This window comes from Miniopterus natalensis, chromosome 4 (genome assembly GCF_054644295.1).
Source record: "Miniopterus natalensis isolate mMinNat1 chromosome 4, mMinNat1.hap1, whole genome shotgun sequence".
Lineage (NCBI taxonomy): Eukaryota > Metazoa > Chordata > Mammalia > Chiroptera > Miniopteridae > Miniopterus > Miniopterus natalensis.
The window spans coordinates 98805426-98820273 of record NC_142084.1 but is presented as its reverse complement, the minus strand read 5'-3'; the positions used below and the strand labels follow the sequence as shown (position 1 = coordinate 98820273).

Here is a 14848-nt window from a genome sequence, read left to right as displayed (position 1 = left end):
CGCTGGCCGCGCCGCAGCCCGCAGCCTCCCGGCCCGTCCGCGCGCCGGCCGCGACCCCGCTGCCATGGCAACCGCGCGGGCCAGCCGAGCCCCGGATGTGGCGCGCGCGGAGCCGGCCGGCTGTGCGCGTGCGCGGGAACCTGGGCGGGCCGCGCGCCTGCGCCCCTGGGGCCAAGGGGAGGGCGGGGCGAGTCGGGGGCGGGGCGAGTCGGGGGCGGGGCGCCGGCGCAGCTGCATCCGCGCGGCCGCCTGGCTGAGCGGAGCGCACCGCGCGCCCTGGGCCTCCCCGCGCGGGCTCCGCGACCCGCCGGTGCGCCTGTCTCCAGGGCCGGGCAGGATGCGCACTCGGTAGGTTAACGCGAAGGGCGCCGGGGTCCGAGCGTGCCCCGCGCTGCCAGCTCCGCCTGGCGCCCAGAAAGGCCTCCTCCTGGCCCGTCTTGGGCCCCGGCGTTCTGCCCCGGGCACCGGACGGGACCGTGCGATGGGCCGCGCTGCGCCCTCCCCCGGTGGTCCTCAGCGAGCACGCCTCGCTCTGTCTCCGCGCAGGTGTCCGCGGGCACCCCCCGCCCCCCGCCTGGCTTTTCCAGCTGCCTGACGCTTGCTCCCCACAGGGACACCCCACGCCCGGCGGCCGCTCTGTGGGGCGGGGGCTCTGTTCCTTCGCTGCTGCGTCCCCTCTGTTGGGACAGGGCCTGGCGCGCAGCAGGTGCTCGGTCAACAGGTCCTGGATGTCCAGCGAGACGCCTGACTTCCCCGTGCCTGTTCCCTCGGCTGTAAAGTGGACAGAAGGGCTGTTGTGAGGACCCGACGGGCCAGTATCTGTAAAGTGCTTGGAAGGACAGCCAGTCCTGCAGAGTGGCTGGTAGGAGGAGTGGTGGCCGAAGGAGAGTCCTCCCGCCGGGCAGGGCGTGCAGCTGGCAGAAGGGATGCCTGGGGGGGTTAGCACAGCTCCCATGCCCGCACCACCACCTGGCACGGGCCCATGGCCCTCTCAGCCTCAGTTTCCTCACCTAACCCGCGGGGTGGAATCCCCACGCGTGGGCAAGACTGAGCTGGCTAGTGGGCAGGAGCCCAGGTCTTGCGGTCTTGCCCTGGTCTCTGTCTGTCAAGTGGAGACCCAAGGAGACAACAGAAGTGAAACTCATTAGCACAGTGCCTGGCACATGGCGAGCACCTCCAAAAACGGAAGCTACCAGGTGACACTTGGCAGCTAGTCCCAACTACTTGCGTGGTATTTAGACAGTAAACTTTCATTTGTTCTGCATTACCCATCTCACTCAGTGGCACCCCTCCTCCACTCTCTGAGGCCCTGTTTCCTGAGTGGTGTCCGGAAGGAGCTGCACCCCAAGCTCTGGTTCCTTATTTAGATGTATGCTCTCCGATGTATCCTAAGGGAAAAGAAACCCCATGCTCTCCTCCCAGCTGCCACCGGAGTGGTTTATAAAAGGCAAATCTTGCCCCGCAGGCGTGGCTCAGTGGCATGAGTGTGGACCTATAGACCAAGAGTTCAATTCCCCGGTCAGGGCACATGCCCAGGCTGCAGGCTCAGTCCCCAGCAGGGGGTGTGCAGGAGGCAGCCGATCAATGTTTCTGTCTGTCTATTCCTCTCCCTTTGTCTCCAAAATTAATAAAAATGGCGAATCTTACCAGGCCACTCACCGGCTCAACAACTTCCATTTGCTTCCTTGGGGTGTCGTCTACGTGGCGGACCAGGGCTTCTCTATCCTCCTGGGGCTGAGCAAACCCCCTGCCCTCCCGGTATCTGCCGTTTCGCTTACTTTCTCTTGTTTAATTAGAGTCAGTACATGTCTACGACCTGAAAACTTCCGTAATTCATATGTTGGCAAAGCCCGTCCTGACCTCAGCTCACTTGCCGACAAAAGTCTGCGCCGTGGCTACCTGGTGTTCATTCTGCAGGAGCGTGTGCCCTGTGTTCCCCTCGGAGCTGGGAATGCCTGGAGTGGGGGGCAGCGCCAGGCCCTTCGGGGACTGTAACCTCACACACAGCCACGTACCTTCCCTAAAATCTGAACCATCTCCCCCAAAGTTCTCGTAAGGAACTGTGGGCCTTAGAGTCTTCAGCCCTTGGGCCAGACGGCCTGGGGCCGGGTCCAGGGGTGCCAACTCACTGGCTGTGAGGCGCTAGCACTGAGCCTCTCTGTGCCTCAGTTTCCCCACCTGGGGGGATGGCCCTAGTACCCACCCTCCTGGGGTGGCTGCACAATCCCCGGGGTGAGGTCCCCCCACACCGAGGCGGGCGAACATTGGGGTCCTCACTGCACAAGGGGTCCCAGCGCAGGGCGCTGAGGGCGCAGCTCAAGCCTCTTCGCCCAGCTGGTTCCAAGGCGCCAGGAGGGCGAGGCTGTGCCAAGCGGCTCCCCCATCAAAATCAATGTTTGTAAAGCTCCCCCTTTATTTTTATTTTATTTTATTTAAAAAAAATTTTTTTTTTAATATATCTTTATTGATTTCAGAGAGAGGGCAGCAGAGAGAGAGAGATACAGAAACACCAATGATGAGAGAGTCATTGGGGATGGAGCCCGCAACCCGGGCATGTGCCCTGACGGAATCGAACCTCGATCTCCTGGATCCTAGGTCGATGCTCAACCGCTGAGCCACGCCCAGCTGGGCTCCCCCTTTATTTTAATACCCATATGAATTCTGCTTTCCATTTCCGTGTACCTGTCTCCCCCCAAAATGTTACCGAAAAACGGGTTCTCTGTAAAGACGCGCCTTGTTTTCACCCACTGGCCCCAGAGCCCCAGGCGCGCAGCGAGGGCCCCGAGGACCCAGTTTGGAGGCCAAACGACCGCGGACTCTGCCTCCGCGACGCCGCCCCTTTCTGGCAGGTGCCCCCCCAGCCCAAACCCGGGGTCTGCGAGCGGGGGGACCACGCCCCTTCCGGGAATAGCCCCGCCCCTGGAAGCCCCGCCCCCTGGCGCAGGGCCGGCCGGGGCGCAGGCACGTACCACCGAGCGCCCGGGGGGGTCCTCGGTCGGGGCGATCCGCTTGGGGCCGCGCTGTCCCCTCGCCCTTCAGGCTGAGCTCCCCCCACGCGCGGCCATGCGCCCCCAGAGCGGGCCCCAGGGAGCCCCGCCGCGCCCCGCGCCCGCCGTCCCCGCCGCCGCACCCCCAGGCCCGGCGGGTGGCGCGGCCGGGGCGGGGCCGCGGGCGGGGGCGGGGCCTCGGCGGGGACGGACGCGGAGCTGGTGAGACGCGCGCGGAGCTGGGGTCTCGGTCTCCGGCCGGCGGGGCGCGATCTGGGCGCGGGGCGAGGGCGGGGGGCAGCCTGGGCTCCGCGCGCCGGCCGCCGGCCCCGATCCTGTGGATCTTCCGCGCTGCCCGGGCCCGGCGCCCGCGGCGGGGTCCACAGGCCCAAGACCGACCCCGAACTGCGGGGACGGCTCTTCCGCAGGGACCCAGTCTCGTGCGGCTGGACGGACGGACACCCAGGCTCAGGCTGACCTTCTGACCCCGACGGAGCTACTGGCCACTCCCCACCCCCACCCCCTGCCCCAGAGCCCTCCCCGACCCAGGGCTGTTTATAGGTCATTTATTGCACTTGGGGCGCCTGTTAGTGCGTTTCCTGGAGGGCGCCCCAGCCCTGCCCAGGCCCCCCGCGCAGGCGGACACGCAGGTGCACACCGCTGGCCTCAGGGTTGTGGGATGCAGGCCCGCTGACCCCGGACTCACACCACCAGCCGGGACTCGGACGCGCCCGTGCACGTGGCTGCCCCCAGACTACCCGCACCCCTGACTCCGGCCCCCCGCAGCCCAGGGGAGCGTCATGCTCTTAGGCTCCCACCAGAGTCCAAGGCTGGCAGCTTTGAGCTCCTAAGGCCTTGAGCTTTACACCGGACTGACCCCTTCCCTGCCCCGTGGCCAGGCGTCAGGGCCGCGGTGCCCCTGACGCCTCCGTCCAGGCCCCACCCAGGCTGCGGCTCTGCGCCCATCCCCGCATCGCGCCCCGAGGACTGCGATCGTCCTGCTGTCCAGCCGTCCGGACAGCAGTCCTGGGGCCTGAGCGGGCGGGGGGCTGCTTGTGACTGGGGCCGATGGGGTCTGACCCTGACATTTTCTTTGCAGGAACCCCTGGCCTGGCCATGGACTCCGAGTGCGCCCAGCTCCTGCCAGCCCTCTGCGCAGCCCTGGCCGACCCCAGGCAGCCGGTGGCAGATGACACCTGTTTGGAGAAGCTGCTGGACTGGTTTAAAACTGTAACTGAAGCTGGTAAGGGTGAGGGTGCCGCTCTTGCCTTCCCCCAGAGGCTAGAGGGTGCACAGGGGTCCCCTGTGCTGAGGGAGGGGTGTCCATCTGGTTAGTGTCTTTCCTTCACATCCTGATAGATGTCCCTTGGCGACTTGGGGACACGTCAGGCCGAAGCCTGAGGGGGTGATCGGGGAGCGGGAGCTGCGGCTTGGTGGTCTTCCGATTCCGGCCACGATTCCGGCCTCCCGTGGTTCAGTACCAGCGAGGTGGCTGCAGAGGGTGTGGACACACTTATTTTTTTGTTCTCAGTGCATTTTTGTTGTTGTTGTTTCTTTCTTTATTATGGTTTTGTTTTCTCTCTGGTTATGAAAATAATACGAATTCTTTACGTAAAACTTCAGGAACACAGAGGAATAAAGAGGAAAATTAAACCACTATCAACTTTTTAATTCCCGCCAGCCCTTTCTGCCAATGCAGCGTGAAGCTGTGTTTTCTTATAAAAACGAGACGGCGCCGTAATACAGTTTGGTGTCTCGCTTTTTCTCTCTCACCGGCGCGGCGGGTGTTTTCTGCGTGGAACACGCTGATTTATTGACCGTGTCATTCACAATGTTTCATGTAGTTACGTCACTGTTGTAAGATGATGCCGTCGCTGATGTGTCACTATTATAAATAGTGCCGTAAATAATTCCCCGGCACCGGTTTCTGCTGTTGGGCACTCACTCTGGCTCACCTTTCCTCTGTCGGGCTGAATAGCTGGGTCTTCACTGCCCTCCCACCTTGGGTTCAAGGCTGCACGCCTCCCTGAGAGGCCCGCGTTAGCAGCGCCCGGCGAGCTTCCCTGTGCAGTCCTTCTGTTCTCATTTAGTTCCAGGTATTTCATACTTTCCAGTTTTTTTCTTCACCCACAAATTATTTAAAAAGATATCTTTTAGAGTCAAAACATGGGTTCCTTTTTGGTCTTTCCTGTTGATTTCTAATTTATTTCATCGGAATTAGAAAATATCGGCACTTCAGTTCTTTCAGTCTGTTGAGGTTTGAGGAAGGCGCCACACAGGCAGTTTTTGCAAGTGTCCTGTAGATTTTGCTGTAGGGCACTGTTTTTTGGTATTTGCAGAGTCCTCGATGGTGGCCTAGTTTGTAGTCAGATTTAAAAAAAACACTTTTGAACAGCCTTATTGAGATAATTTTTGTATTACATCTTTATATTCCATTATGAAGTATAAAAAAATTTTACATACCATGCAGTTGATCCATTTAAAATGTACGATTCCATGGCTTTTAGTAAATGTATAGGGCTGTGCAGCCATCGCCACGATCTGATTTTGCAGCATTTTTATCTCCCAAAAGAAGCCGGGTGCCCGTGGCAGCCCCTCCCCGGCCCTCCCCTGGCCGGCCGGTGCTCCGTTTTCCCAAGTCTTCTGTCTACATGGTCCCACACTTGCTCCTGAGTTCAGGTTTCTGTTGTTCAGCTCATTTTGCTTGGTTGTTTCTGCGAAGTATATAAAAATCTTACACTAAGATTAAGGATTCAACATTTTCCTTTGGGAAAAAAATTTTTTTTGCATATACCTTGAAGTGTTAGGTATGAGCAGGCCTAGATGTTACATCTCCTGGGGCTCGTCTCTTTGAACAGTGACTTTTCCTGGTGCGCTGAGAATGCTTTTTGTGTTGAAGCTGTTTTGTCTGACTTTACTCCTGCTGTACCAGCTTTATTAAATTTAGAATATGCCTACTTTCTCTTTCACTGCTCAGCCTGGGCCGGTCCCTGTGCCATACTTCACCGTCTTCTGTAAACAGTACAGTGCTGGCTCTAAATTTAATCTGAACAGCTCCTTAAAAATTTCCGTTTTGGCTCAGTGGTTAGAGCGTCGGCCCGTGGACTGAAGGGTCCTGGGTTCGATCCCGGCCAAGGGCATGTACCTCGGTTGCAGGTTCGTTCGATCCCTAGCCCTGGTTGGGGCTTGTGCGGGAGGCACCGAATCAATGCCTCTCTCACATTGATGTTTCTCTCCCCCCAGCCCCCTTCTGCTCTCTCTGAAAAGCAATGGGAAAAATATCCTTGGGTGAGGGTTTAAAAAAAATTATTATTTATTTATTTATTGGTATTAGAGAGAGTGGAAGGGGGGGAGAGAGAGAAGCACCGCTCTGTTGTTCCACGTGTTTATGCATTCATCGGTTGCTTCTCGTATGTGCCCTGGGCAGGGACTGAGTCTGCAGCCTTGGCGCGTGGGGCGGGTGCTCTGACCACTCACGCTGCCGGCCGGGGCCCCGAGCAGCTCTTCTAACACCGGTTATTCTGCCGCACTTGTTGAGTTGACTGTTACATTGGGACCTGTTTTCACCCTACTCTTTTGTGCTTCCCCACGTCTGCCTTTGTTCCCGTTCCCTCGGTTTTCGGCCCTCCACTGGACTGATGAGCTTTCGGCGTTTTCAGCTCTTTCTCCTGGCTTTGGCGTTGCACGGCCCACGTGTGTTCCTTAGCGGCTATCCTCCCGCCAAGCTGGATAAAAGAGCTGCAAGTTTATCACAGTCTCTGTCCTCTGCTCAAACCGCGGTGCCTCCAGCCCAGCACGAGCCTCCCTGCTGTCGTTGTCTGGTATTTTGAGCCCGTCTTGTTTTAAAACCCTTCCGAAGTTTTCCCTGACTTTTAAAGTCAGATTTGCCCCGGCCGTTGGCCTCTGCTTCTTGCCTCTGCCTCTTTCGCGCTCCGTCCGTTGCCTTCTTCCCTAAGCTTAGTGTTGGGAAGTCCTCGCAGCCAGGACCCTCCCCGCCTTCAGCCTGGTTGCCTTTCCCCCGTCGGCAAACGGCAGCGTAGGTGAGTGTAGGTGAGAACGGCCTTTCTACTGGGCTTCCCTGCATCGAGGACGCTCAGTTTAAGAAAAAAGTGCCCGTTGGAGAGGGCAAGATGGTCCCTCGCTTGAGCTTGCGTTTCCTTTTGGTAATCAGCAAGACAGAGCATCTCCGGTTTCTTGCCATTTGTGCTTCCTGTCTGAGGCGTGGGCTTTCTACTTTGTTCCCCTTGTTGCATTAAGCAATGAATCCTTGGTTGCAACTTTGCAAATATATTCTCCCCATTAGACTGCTAAGTTTAAAGGCTTGAGAAAAAGGGGCCCGGGAGTTGCCGCAAGAGCGGTCCTCTGGGGGACACGTAGCGCTGTGCCCCTGGTGATGCCCCCCTGGCTGGGCCTGTGTCCAGGGTCCAGTCTGCTGCTGCTGCAGGACAGCCCTTGCCTGGTGGAGCTGCTGCTCCAGGTGCTGAAGTCCCAGGACCTGAGTCCCGGAGTCCTCTCCTTCTCTCTCCGCCTTGCGGGCATATTTGCCGCCCAGGAAGACTGCTTCCAGTATCTTCAGGTGAGCCCGGGTCCTCCCACCCGAGTGGCCACTGAGAGGTACGGGGCTTTCTCCTCCTGCAGGTATAGAAAGGAAGAGTGGCTGTTACCACCCCTAAGTTTCTGAAATGTTGCTTGTCCTGTAAAGGGTTTGCACAGGGGTGGGGGAGAGGCCTGACCCACCGGTCGTGGGGGACACCTGGAGGTGGGTGGTGCCCTAGTGGACCCCACAGGCCAGGGTCAGGAGGTCAGTAGGTGGTGGAGACCCCTTGGGGTCCTTGAGCACAGTGTGTCATGGTCCGAGGTGGGCCTTTGGAGGTGACGCTGGTGGTGCTGCCTTGGGGGAGGGTTTCTGAAGTAGACTGTGACAGGGTCGATGAACCCTTATTTAAAACCTGGCCCTGGGGGCCACCTGCCACCTCCCAGGAGCACCGCCGCCCCAGGGTCCACACCGCAGGAGAGCCCTGTCTCATCTGCCTGTCCCTGGGAGCACGGCCAGGGCCCCACTTCCTTCTCCACCTCCAGCAGGGCGAGTTGCTGCCCGGGCTCTTCGGAGAGGCAGGTCCCCTTGGCGGAGCAGCCTGGACAGTGCCCACGGTGCGCAGCGGCTGGATCCAGGGCCTGCGCTCCCTGGCCCAGCACCCCAGCGCCCTGCACTTCCTGGCCGACTCTGACTCCGGTGAGTGCCCTGCCCACCTGCCCGCCTTCCCCCTGTGGCCTTGCTGTCCTGGTGCTGTGTGGCCCCAGGGAGATCTCTGCACCTTGCTGGGCCTCTTTGTGAGGCCCCGAGCTGTTGTGAGGAACACTCTGGGTTGCCTAGGGGGTTAGAGGCCCCTCGAGAGTGTGAGAGCGTCCTTTTACTGGCCGGTGAGACCCAGCAGCTGGATGGCTTTAGAACTAATTAGGAAGAGTCCGGGCTTCCGTGGGTTGAAAGCCTGGTAGGAAACAGTGCTGATCACCCTGTGAAGGTCCAGCTCGGGTTCTTCGGCTTCTCAGCCAGGACAGCTGGGCCTCTGATGGCCCCTCCGGCAGTTAGTGGTGTCAGGCTCTTCCCAGAGGTGCTGGACTCTGTTGATGGAGCCACTCGGTGCTGTGGCGTCTCTGGGGTCTCTGCCCCCCACCTCCTGTCCCCGCTGAACAGTCTTCCTCCCCCTCCTCAGGTGCCCTGGACACCATCTTCTCTCTGCAGGGAGATTCCAGCTTGTTTGTGGCCTCAGCAGCTGGGCAGCTCCTGGCACACACCCTGGCTCTGTCTATGCGAGACCAGGCCGAGGGACACCCCAGCCCTCAGGCCTGTGACTGGCCGGCAAGTGCCCAGAGGATTTTGGGCCATGTCGAGGAGTCCCTGCGTTCCACCACCACCCCGCAGGTCACGCAGGCCCTGAACGTCCTGACCACCACATTTGGGCACTGCCAGAGCCCTTGGACGCAAGTCCTTTGGGTGCGGCTGAGTCCCCTCGTGGCCTGTCTGCTCGAGAAAGACCCTGTCCCAGCCGCACACTCGCTGGTGGATCTCCTCCTCAGCGTGGCCCGGTCAGGTCCCCCCGGGGCGCAGCTGGGGGGAGGGCAGAAGTGGGTGCTTGTTTCCCTGGGAAGCCTCAGGGCAGCTGTTATACCTGGGGCCACGTCTCATTGCCTCGAGCGGAGGGAACACTGGAGGGGTCTGAAAGCCGAGCACCTGGGCACCTGGGAGAGACCTGCCCAGTCCGTTGGGCATGCCAGCTGCGGCGCGTAGCAGTCCCGCTGAGTGCTGTGTGGGCTTTGGTGGCAGGACAGGAATAACACTCTTTCTGGGGTCCTTCCCTGCAGCTCTCCTGCGCTGAGTGCTGACTGCAGCCTGTGGGAGACGTTGGCACAGACCCTGGGCCATCTGAGCCCCGCTCAAGCAGGGCCTCTGGCCCTGGGGGTCCTGAAACTGCAGGACTGGTGAGCACGGGGTTCCTGGTGTTGGAGCAGGCGGGGGTCTAGAGCCTGGACCTCGTGGTCAGGGAATCCAAGGAGCTCCAGAAGTCAGCGGACAGTCAGAGGCCACCGCCTAAGCCTGTGGGGCGGCCTGTGGGAGTCGCTGGGCAGTGCGTGGTGGGGCGGCCTGGGCCATTGCCGAGGCGGTGGCACAGGCCACAGCTTCTGTCCTCTTTAGAGACAGAGTCACTTTCTCCAGCAGATGCTTTGCAGGCTCTGCAGAGACAAACAGACTTGGAGGCTCTGTGCCAGAGTTGGGCTGGGTTTGTCCCCAAGACCCATGTACTCCGCTGACCTCTGCCCCTCCTAGTGGCCCCAGCTTGTGGGTGCCAGACCACCATCATGTGCACACCCTGGGTGGGTACCAGGGGCCGTGGGCGGTGGACAGGATCCAGTAGGCAGGAGGGACAGGACAGCTTTCGGGCAGGAGAGGGATGTGCGTCCACCTGGTAGCGGGCGTGGGGTCCGGAGAGGCAGGGAAGATGAGGGTCATTTCAGTGTCCAGGCAGATGAGAACTGGTTACACCGGCCCAGGCCAGGGTGAAGGTGGTCTCAGGACCCACTCACCAGGGGCGTGGAGGAAACTGAGAGCCCAGCTCTGGGCTCCAGGGTCTCTGGATGCCCAGAGAGGGAGGTGTACGAGGTTAGAGGGCCAGGCAGCCGGCCTAGACGGAAGCTCTGCCCGCTTAGCCCCACACCTACCCTGGGCCAGGCACGCGGGCCAGACCGTCGTCCAGAGCGCAGGAAGGGACACTGGGCTGAGCGGAGGTGAAGCCTCTGGGAGCTCCCGGAGGTGGGGCCTCCTGTCCCCATGGCCCTGAGCGGCACTGGCCATCGGGGTGGGTGTGGCCAGGCTGTCCTGGGCGTTTCCGAGCAGCTCCCATGGTCCCACGCCCGTGGCCTGGTACCCGTCTAGGTGCCTGCAGGGAAAGGGAAGCTGTTCCTCAGGAGGGTCCAGCTGCTGCCACCGGCTCCTCTGTCCGACTTGCTGAGCTATTAGGAGGGCAGCCAGCTTGCCTGGGGTTAGGGAGCAGGGCTCACCACGTCCTCTGTCCTTAGTCCGCAGGCACTGAGGACACAGGCCTTCGATGTTCTCCTGCAGCCCCTGGCCTGTGTCCTGAAGGCTGCTCAGGCCCCCGGGTCCCCAGGTATGCCACTTGGGAGGAGCAGAATGGCACCGGAGGGCGGGACTCTTGGGTCAGGGCCGGCTGGTGGGCAGCGGGGCGCTCGCCACCCAAACTTGGACTGAAGGTGACGGGACATGGGCCACCGTCCCAGATCTCTCTGCTGCTGTTGTCTTCATGTCCTCACTCCAGAGTTAATGGGCAGAGTCGTCCCTGGTGGGCACCATGGTGGCCCCAGCGCAGCGACCTTTCTTCCCCCTCCGGGGCCTTGGCCGGGTGGTGGTTCCTGAGCCAGAACGGGCACACGGGCCTGGCACTTGCCGGCCCAGACCCAGCTGGGTTCTGTGACTTGTCCCTTCAGCCACATACCGGGTCGAGGATCAGGTGTGCCATGCGGATGAGCCTCCTGACCAGCAGGACAGCCCAGGAATGGGCTATGGGACAGTTACAGCTCTGGTTGGCTGGAGGTCACCCTCGACGAGCCACCGCTTGGAACCTCCAGTCCTAGCCTCTGACGTGGGGCGGTGGCGAGGCCTGTGGCGTCCTGCAGGACATGCCTGCTGACTGGGAGCCGTTTCTGGTTCCATTGCAGGCCTGCTGGTGGGGCCCGCGGGGGACTCGGTGGTGGCGGATGCGCTCCTGTCCTCCAGGTCGGCCTGTGTGGGTCTCCTGTGCCAGACCCTAGCCCACCTGGAGCTGCTGCAGCCCATGGTAGGTGTGGCTCCAGCCTGCATCCCTGTGCCCACAGCGGCAGACCCGTGGCCGCGCTGATTCTCCCTCCTCCCGCAGCCCCAGCGGCCCTCGCCCTGGCCCCAGGCGCCCCTGCTGGGGGCTGCGGTGACAGTCCTGCGGTTCTGCAATGGCTCGGCAGTCCCCACCTCCGACTCCAACGTGGGGGGCCGCCTCTGTGTGATCCTGGCTGGCTGCGTCCGGGTCCAGCGAGCGGCCCTTGATTTCCTGGGGACACTGTCTGAGGGGACAGGTGAGTGAGATGCTCTCTCGCCTGGCTCACGTTTTGAGCAGGCCCAGCAGGCCCCGCAGGCCGCACAGGTCCCACTTGCCACACTTTCCTCACTGCTCAGAGATGTCTTGGGACCGGTTGTCCTCTGCCTGTGGTCTCTGGGGCAGGGGAGGAGTGGGGGACTCGGCATGATGGGTTCTGTCCCTGTTCCCCTGGATGGACGGCTGAGCTGGGGAGGCCCCAGGCGGAGGTTGGGGTTTTACCCACCATGTCTGTCTCAGGCCCCCGAGAGCTGGTGACGCAGGTGTTTGCTGTCCTCCTGGATTACCTCAAGAGCCCCGACTCCAGCCCCACGGTACAGACCTGGGGGGCAGGGGCGGGGGAGGGAGGCAGAGGTGGGGAACCCCCTGTGGGCCTCCACCGGGGCCAGAGTGGTTTCTCAAAGTGAGTTCTGAGGGTCAGGCGACTGCAAGGTTCGGCCCGGGGCCTGGTGTGGCTGAGTTGAGTGCTGGGGGCGCTGGGCGGGGATAGCAGGGAGGTACAGGCTTCTCACGGGTTCTCAACAGGAGAGGTGACCTGGAACCAGGTGCCCCTGTGCTCAGCGGTGTCTGGTGTTTCCTGCAAACACACTTGTTCTCAAAGCCCCATGGTTGAGCCTGGCCCTGAAGGGTGTAGAGTGACTGCCCCTCCCCCCCAAGCAGAGTGGGGAGAGTGGGACGAGGGGCCCCAGGCTCCTGGGGCTTTGAGGCAAACGTGCCCTGGTAGTTCCTCATGTCTTGGGGCAGAAATTGCATCTCCTGAGGAGTGAGGTTCCTGACAGGGCCGCCTCCCCACCTCTCCTCTCCCATCGGAGAGGCCAGCTCTGCTGCTTCCTGAAGCTTCGGCCACATGGAAACGGAGCCCAGTGATCCCTCTCCCCATCTTACGCCCAGGAAAGGGACAGGGACGGGGCACTGGGGGCGACGGGGCGAGCGGATGGCTCCCCCGGCCCTGCAGCCCCGCTCTGCCCCCCTAGGTTCTGAAGAAGGCCTTCCAGGCCACGCTCAGGTGGCTCCTGAGCTCGCCTCGGCCCCCCGGCTGCTGCGACCTGGACCCCCACACCCAGCTGTTCCTCAGAGGTAACGGCCTCCCGAGGGCACAGGGGAGGCGCGGGGCGGGGCGGGGCGGGGCGGGGCGGGAGGAGGACGTGCGTGCGTCGGGCCTCTCTGAACCGCCCTCCCGCCCCAGAGCTTCTCCCTGTGCTGCAGAAGCGCCTGTGCAGCCACTGCTGGGAGGTGAGGGACTCGGGCCTCGAGTTCCTGACCCAGGTGACCCGACACTGGGCAGGTGAGCGAGGGTGGCCCCACCTTGCCACGCTGCACTCGTCACCTCTGGTTGACTTTGGGAGCTGGACCCCCTAGGCTGCCCCTGGGGGGGGGGGGGAGGCTGCAGGCTCAGCCCCTGGTCACAGCTGGCTGTTGCCTTTGGCCCCCCAGGACAGGCCAGCTTCAGACAGGCGCTCCTGGCTTCCGAGGTGCCTGAGCTCGCCCAGCAGCTCCTGCAAGACCCTGAGAGCTACGTCCGAGCAAGCGCAGTGACCGCCGTAGGGCAGCTGTCCATCGGGGGGCTGCACGCCGCCCCCGCCGGCCCTGAGCACCCAGGAGGCCCGCAGGTAGGAGGCGGCAGGTCCTGGGCCATGCGGTCCCCTCCTGACAGCCGTTTCGATGCCCAGCATGGGCGTCTGGGGCCAGGGCTCTGTCAGTCACGTACCCTGTCTCCTGAGCCTCCCACTCAGCCTCCAGCACCCCACCGCTTGGGTATGGTCACCCCCAGTTGACAGATGAGCACCCACAGGGCAAGGGCGTGTGCTTAGCCCAAGACCTGCAGGGCGGGGTTCTCGGGACTCTCCCTGCTGCCCTGTCCAAACGTGTGGGCTCTGCCCGCTGGCCCCGACCACCCCCTCTCTCCTCCAGAAGAGCCTGCTCCCAGACCTGCTACACGTCCTGTCCACAGACTCGGAGGGCTTCCCGCGGAGAGCAGTCATGCAGGTCTTCACCCAGTGGCTGAGGGGCGGCCACGAGGACGTGGCCGAGGACACGGAGCGCTTTGTGGCCAGGGTGCTCCAGGTGGCGAGCCAGGACCTGGACTGGGAGGTGCGGGCCCAGGGCCTGGAGCTGGCGCTGGTGTTCCTGGCTCAGACACTGGGGCAGCCCGGCTCCTGCTGCCCCTATGCTGTCGCCGCCACGGAGACCATCCCCCCCAGCCGGCTGGCGCAGGCCCTGCGGGCGTTCTGCCGCATGCAGCTCTTCGAGTTTGCCTTCCGAGCCTTGTTCGACTGTGACCGCCCTGTGGCCCGGAAGTCCTGTGAGCTCCTGCTCTTCCTGCGGGACAAGGCTGCTCCCTATGACGGCTCGCAGGAGGCGCGGAGCAGCCCCGACGTGGCCTCCGTGGAGGCCGCCCTGCAGAGGTGGCGGGCAGGTGAGCAGGGCCAGCCCCTGGGGCCCCTGGAGCCCGAGGCCGTGCTGGCTGTGCTGAGGTCCATGGACCTGGAGGGCCTCCAGGGGGCACTGGCTGAGAGCAGTGACCACGTGGAGAAGAGCCCCCAGTCGCTCCTGCAGGACATGCTGGCCACTGTGGGCATCCTGGGGGACAACGAGGCCGACTGCTACTGAGATGGCCCCTCAGCAACCTCCTGCCCTCACTGCTGGGCTGGTCCCTCCCGTAGGTCCCCAGGGCTCCAGCTCAGCTGGCTGCACAGGGGGTCCTCAGGGAGCCAGGACCAGGAAGACCCGCAGGCCAGAGTCACATGTTGGGATGTTTATTAAAGTGGCTTATTTTCTACTAAAATAAATGGCCTGTGACAAGGCCACTGAGTCGGTGTCATATTCTAAGACTGCCCAGGCCTGGCGGGAGCTTGGAGAAGCGACCAAAGAGGGACTGTCCTGTAGGACAGCCACCTGCTTCCTGGGCCCCACTGTGCCTCTGAGATGACCGAGTGTCAGAAAGCAAGTAGTTCAGACTGGACAGTGTCTGACTTTGGACCCTGGCCCCTTGTGCTGGTGACCCCAGGTCCAACCATGCTGGGCTTCCAGCCTGAGTCCCCAAGATCACCCAAGTTTTTAGCAATTCAAAGCTCACTGCCTCGACCAGGCAGGTAACGCCGCCAGTGGTGATTATTGGGGGGAACTGAGATCCAGGCCAGTTATCAGGGGACCAAGCAGGTGCACCAACCCAGGCCCTGCCATTCCGGGCAGTGTGACCCTGGGCCAGCCACTTCCTCT

The 14848-nt window shown here is 62.1% G+C and overlaps 1 protein-coding gene across 2 annotated transcripts; it reads left to right on the top strand.

Moving 5' to 3' along the window:
• Positions 1–3339: 3339 nt before the first annotated feature.
• BRAT1 (BRCA1 associated ATM activator 1) lies at positions 3340–14848 on the top strand. Of its 2 annotated transcripts, none has more exons than XM_087817028.1 (13): positions 3340–4230; positions 7409–7563; positions 8070–8220; positions 8702–9074; positions 9351–9467; positions 10563–10651; positions 11220–11338; positions 11417–11609; positions 11870–11943; positions 12604–12706; positions 12816–12914; positions 13064–13239; positions 13541–14848. In XM_087817028.1, the coding sequence occupies exons 1-13, from the start codon at positions 4056–4058 to the stop codon at positions 14237–14239; spliced, it is 2523 nt and encodes an 840-aa protein (XP_087673154.1). In that variant the 5' UTR covers positions 3340–4055; the 3' UTR covers positions 14240–14848. The 2 variants fall into 2 exon arrangements, with proteins under 2 accessions (XP_087673154.1, XP_016068472.2); XM_016212986.2 differs by having other exon boundaries at positions 3341–4230; positions 8067–8220; positions 13541–14846.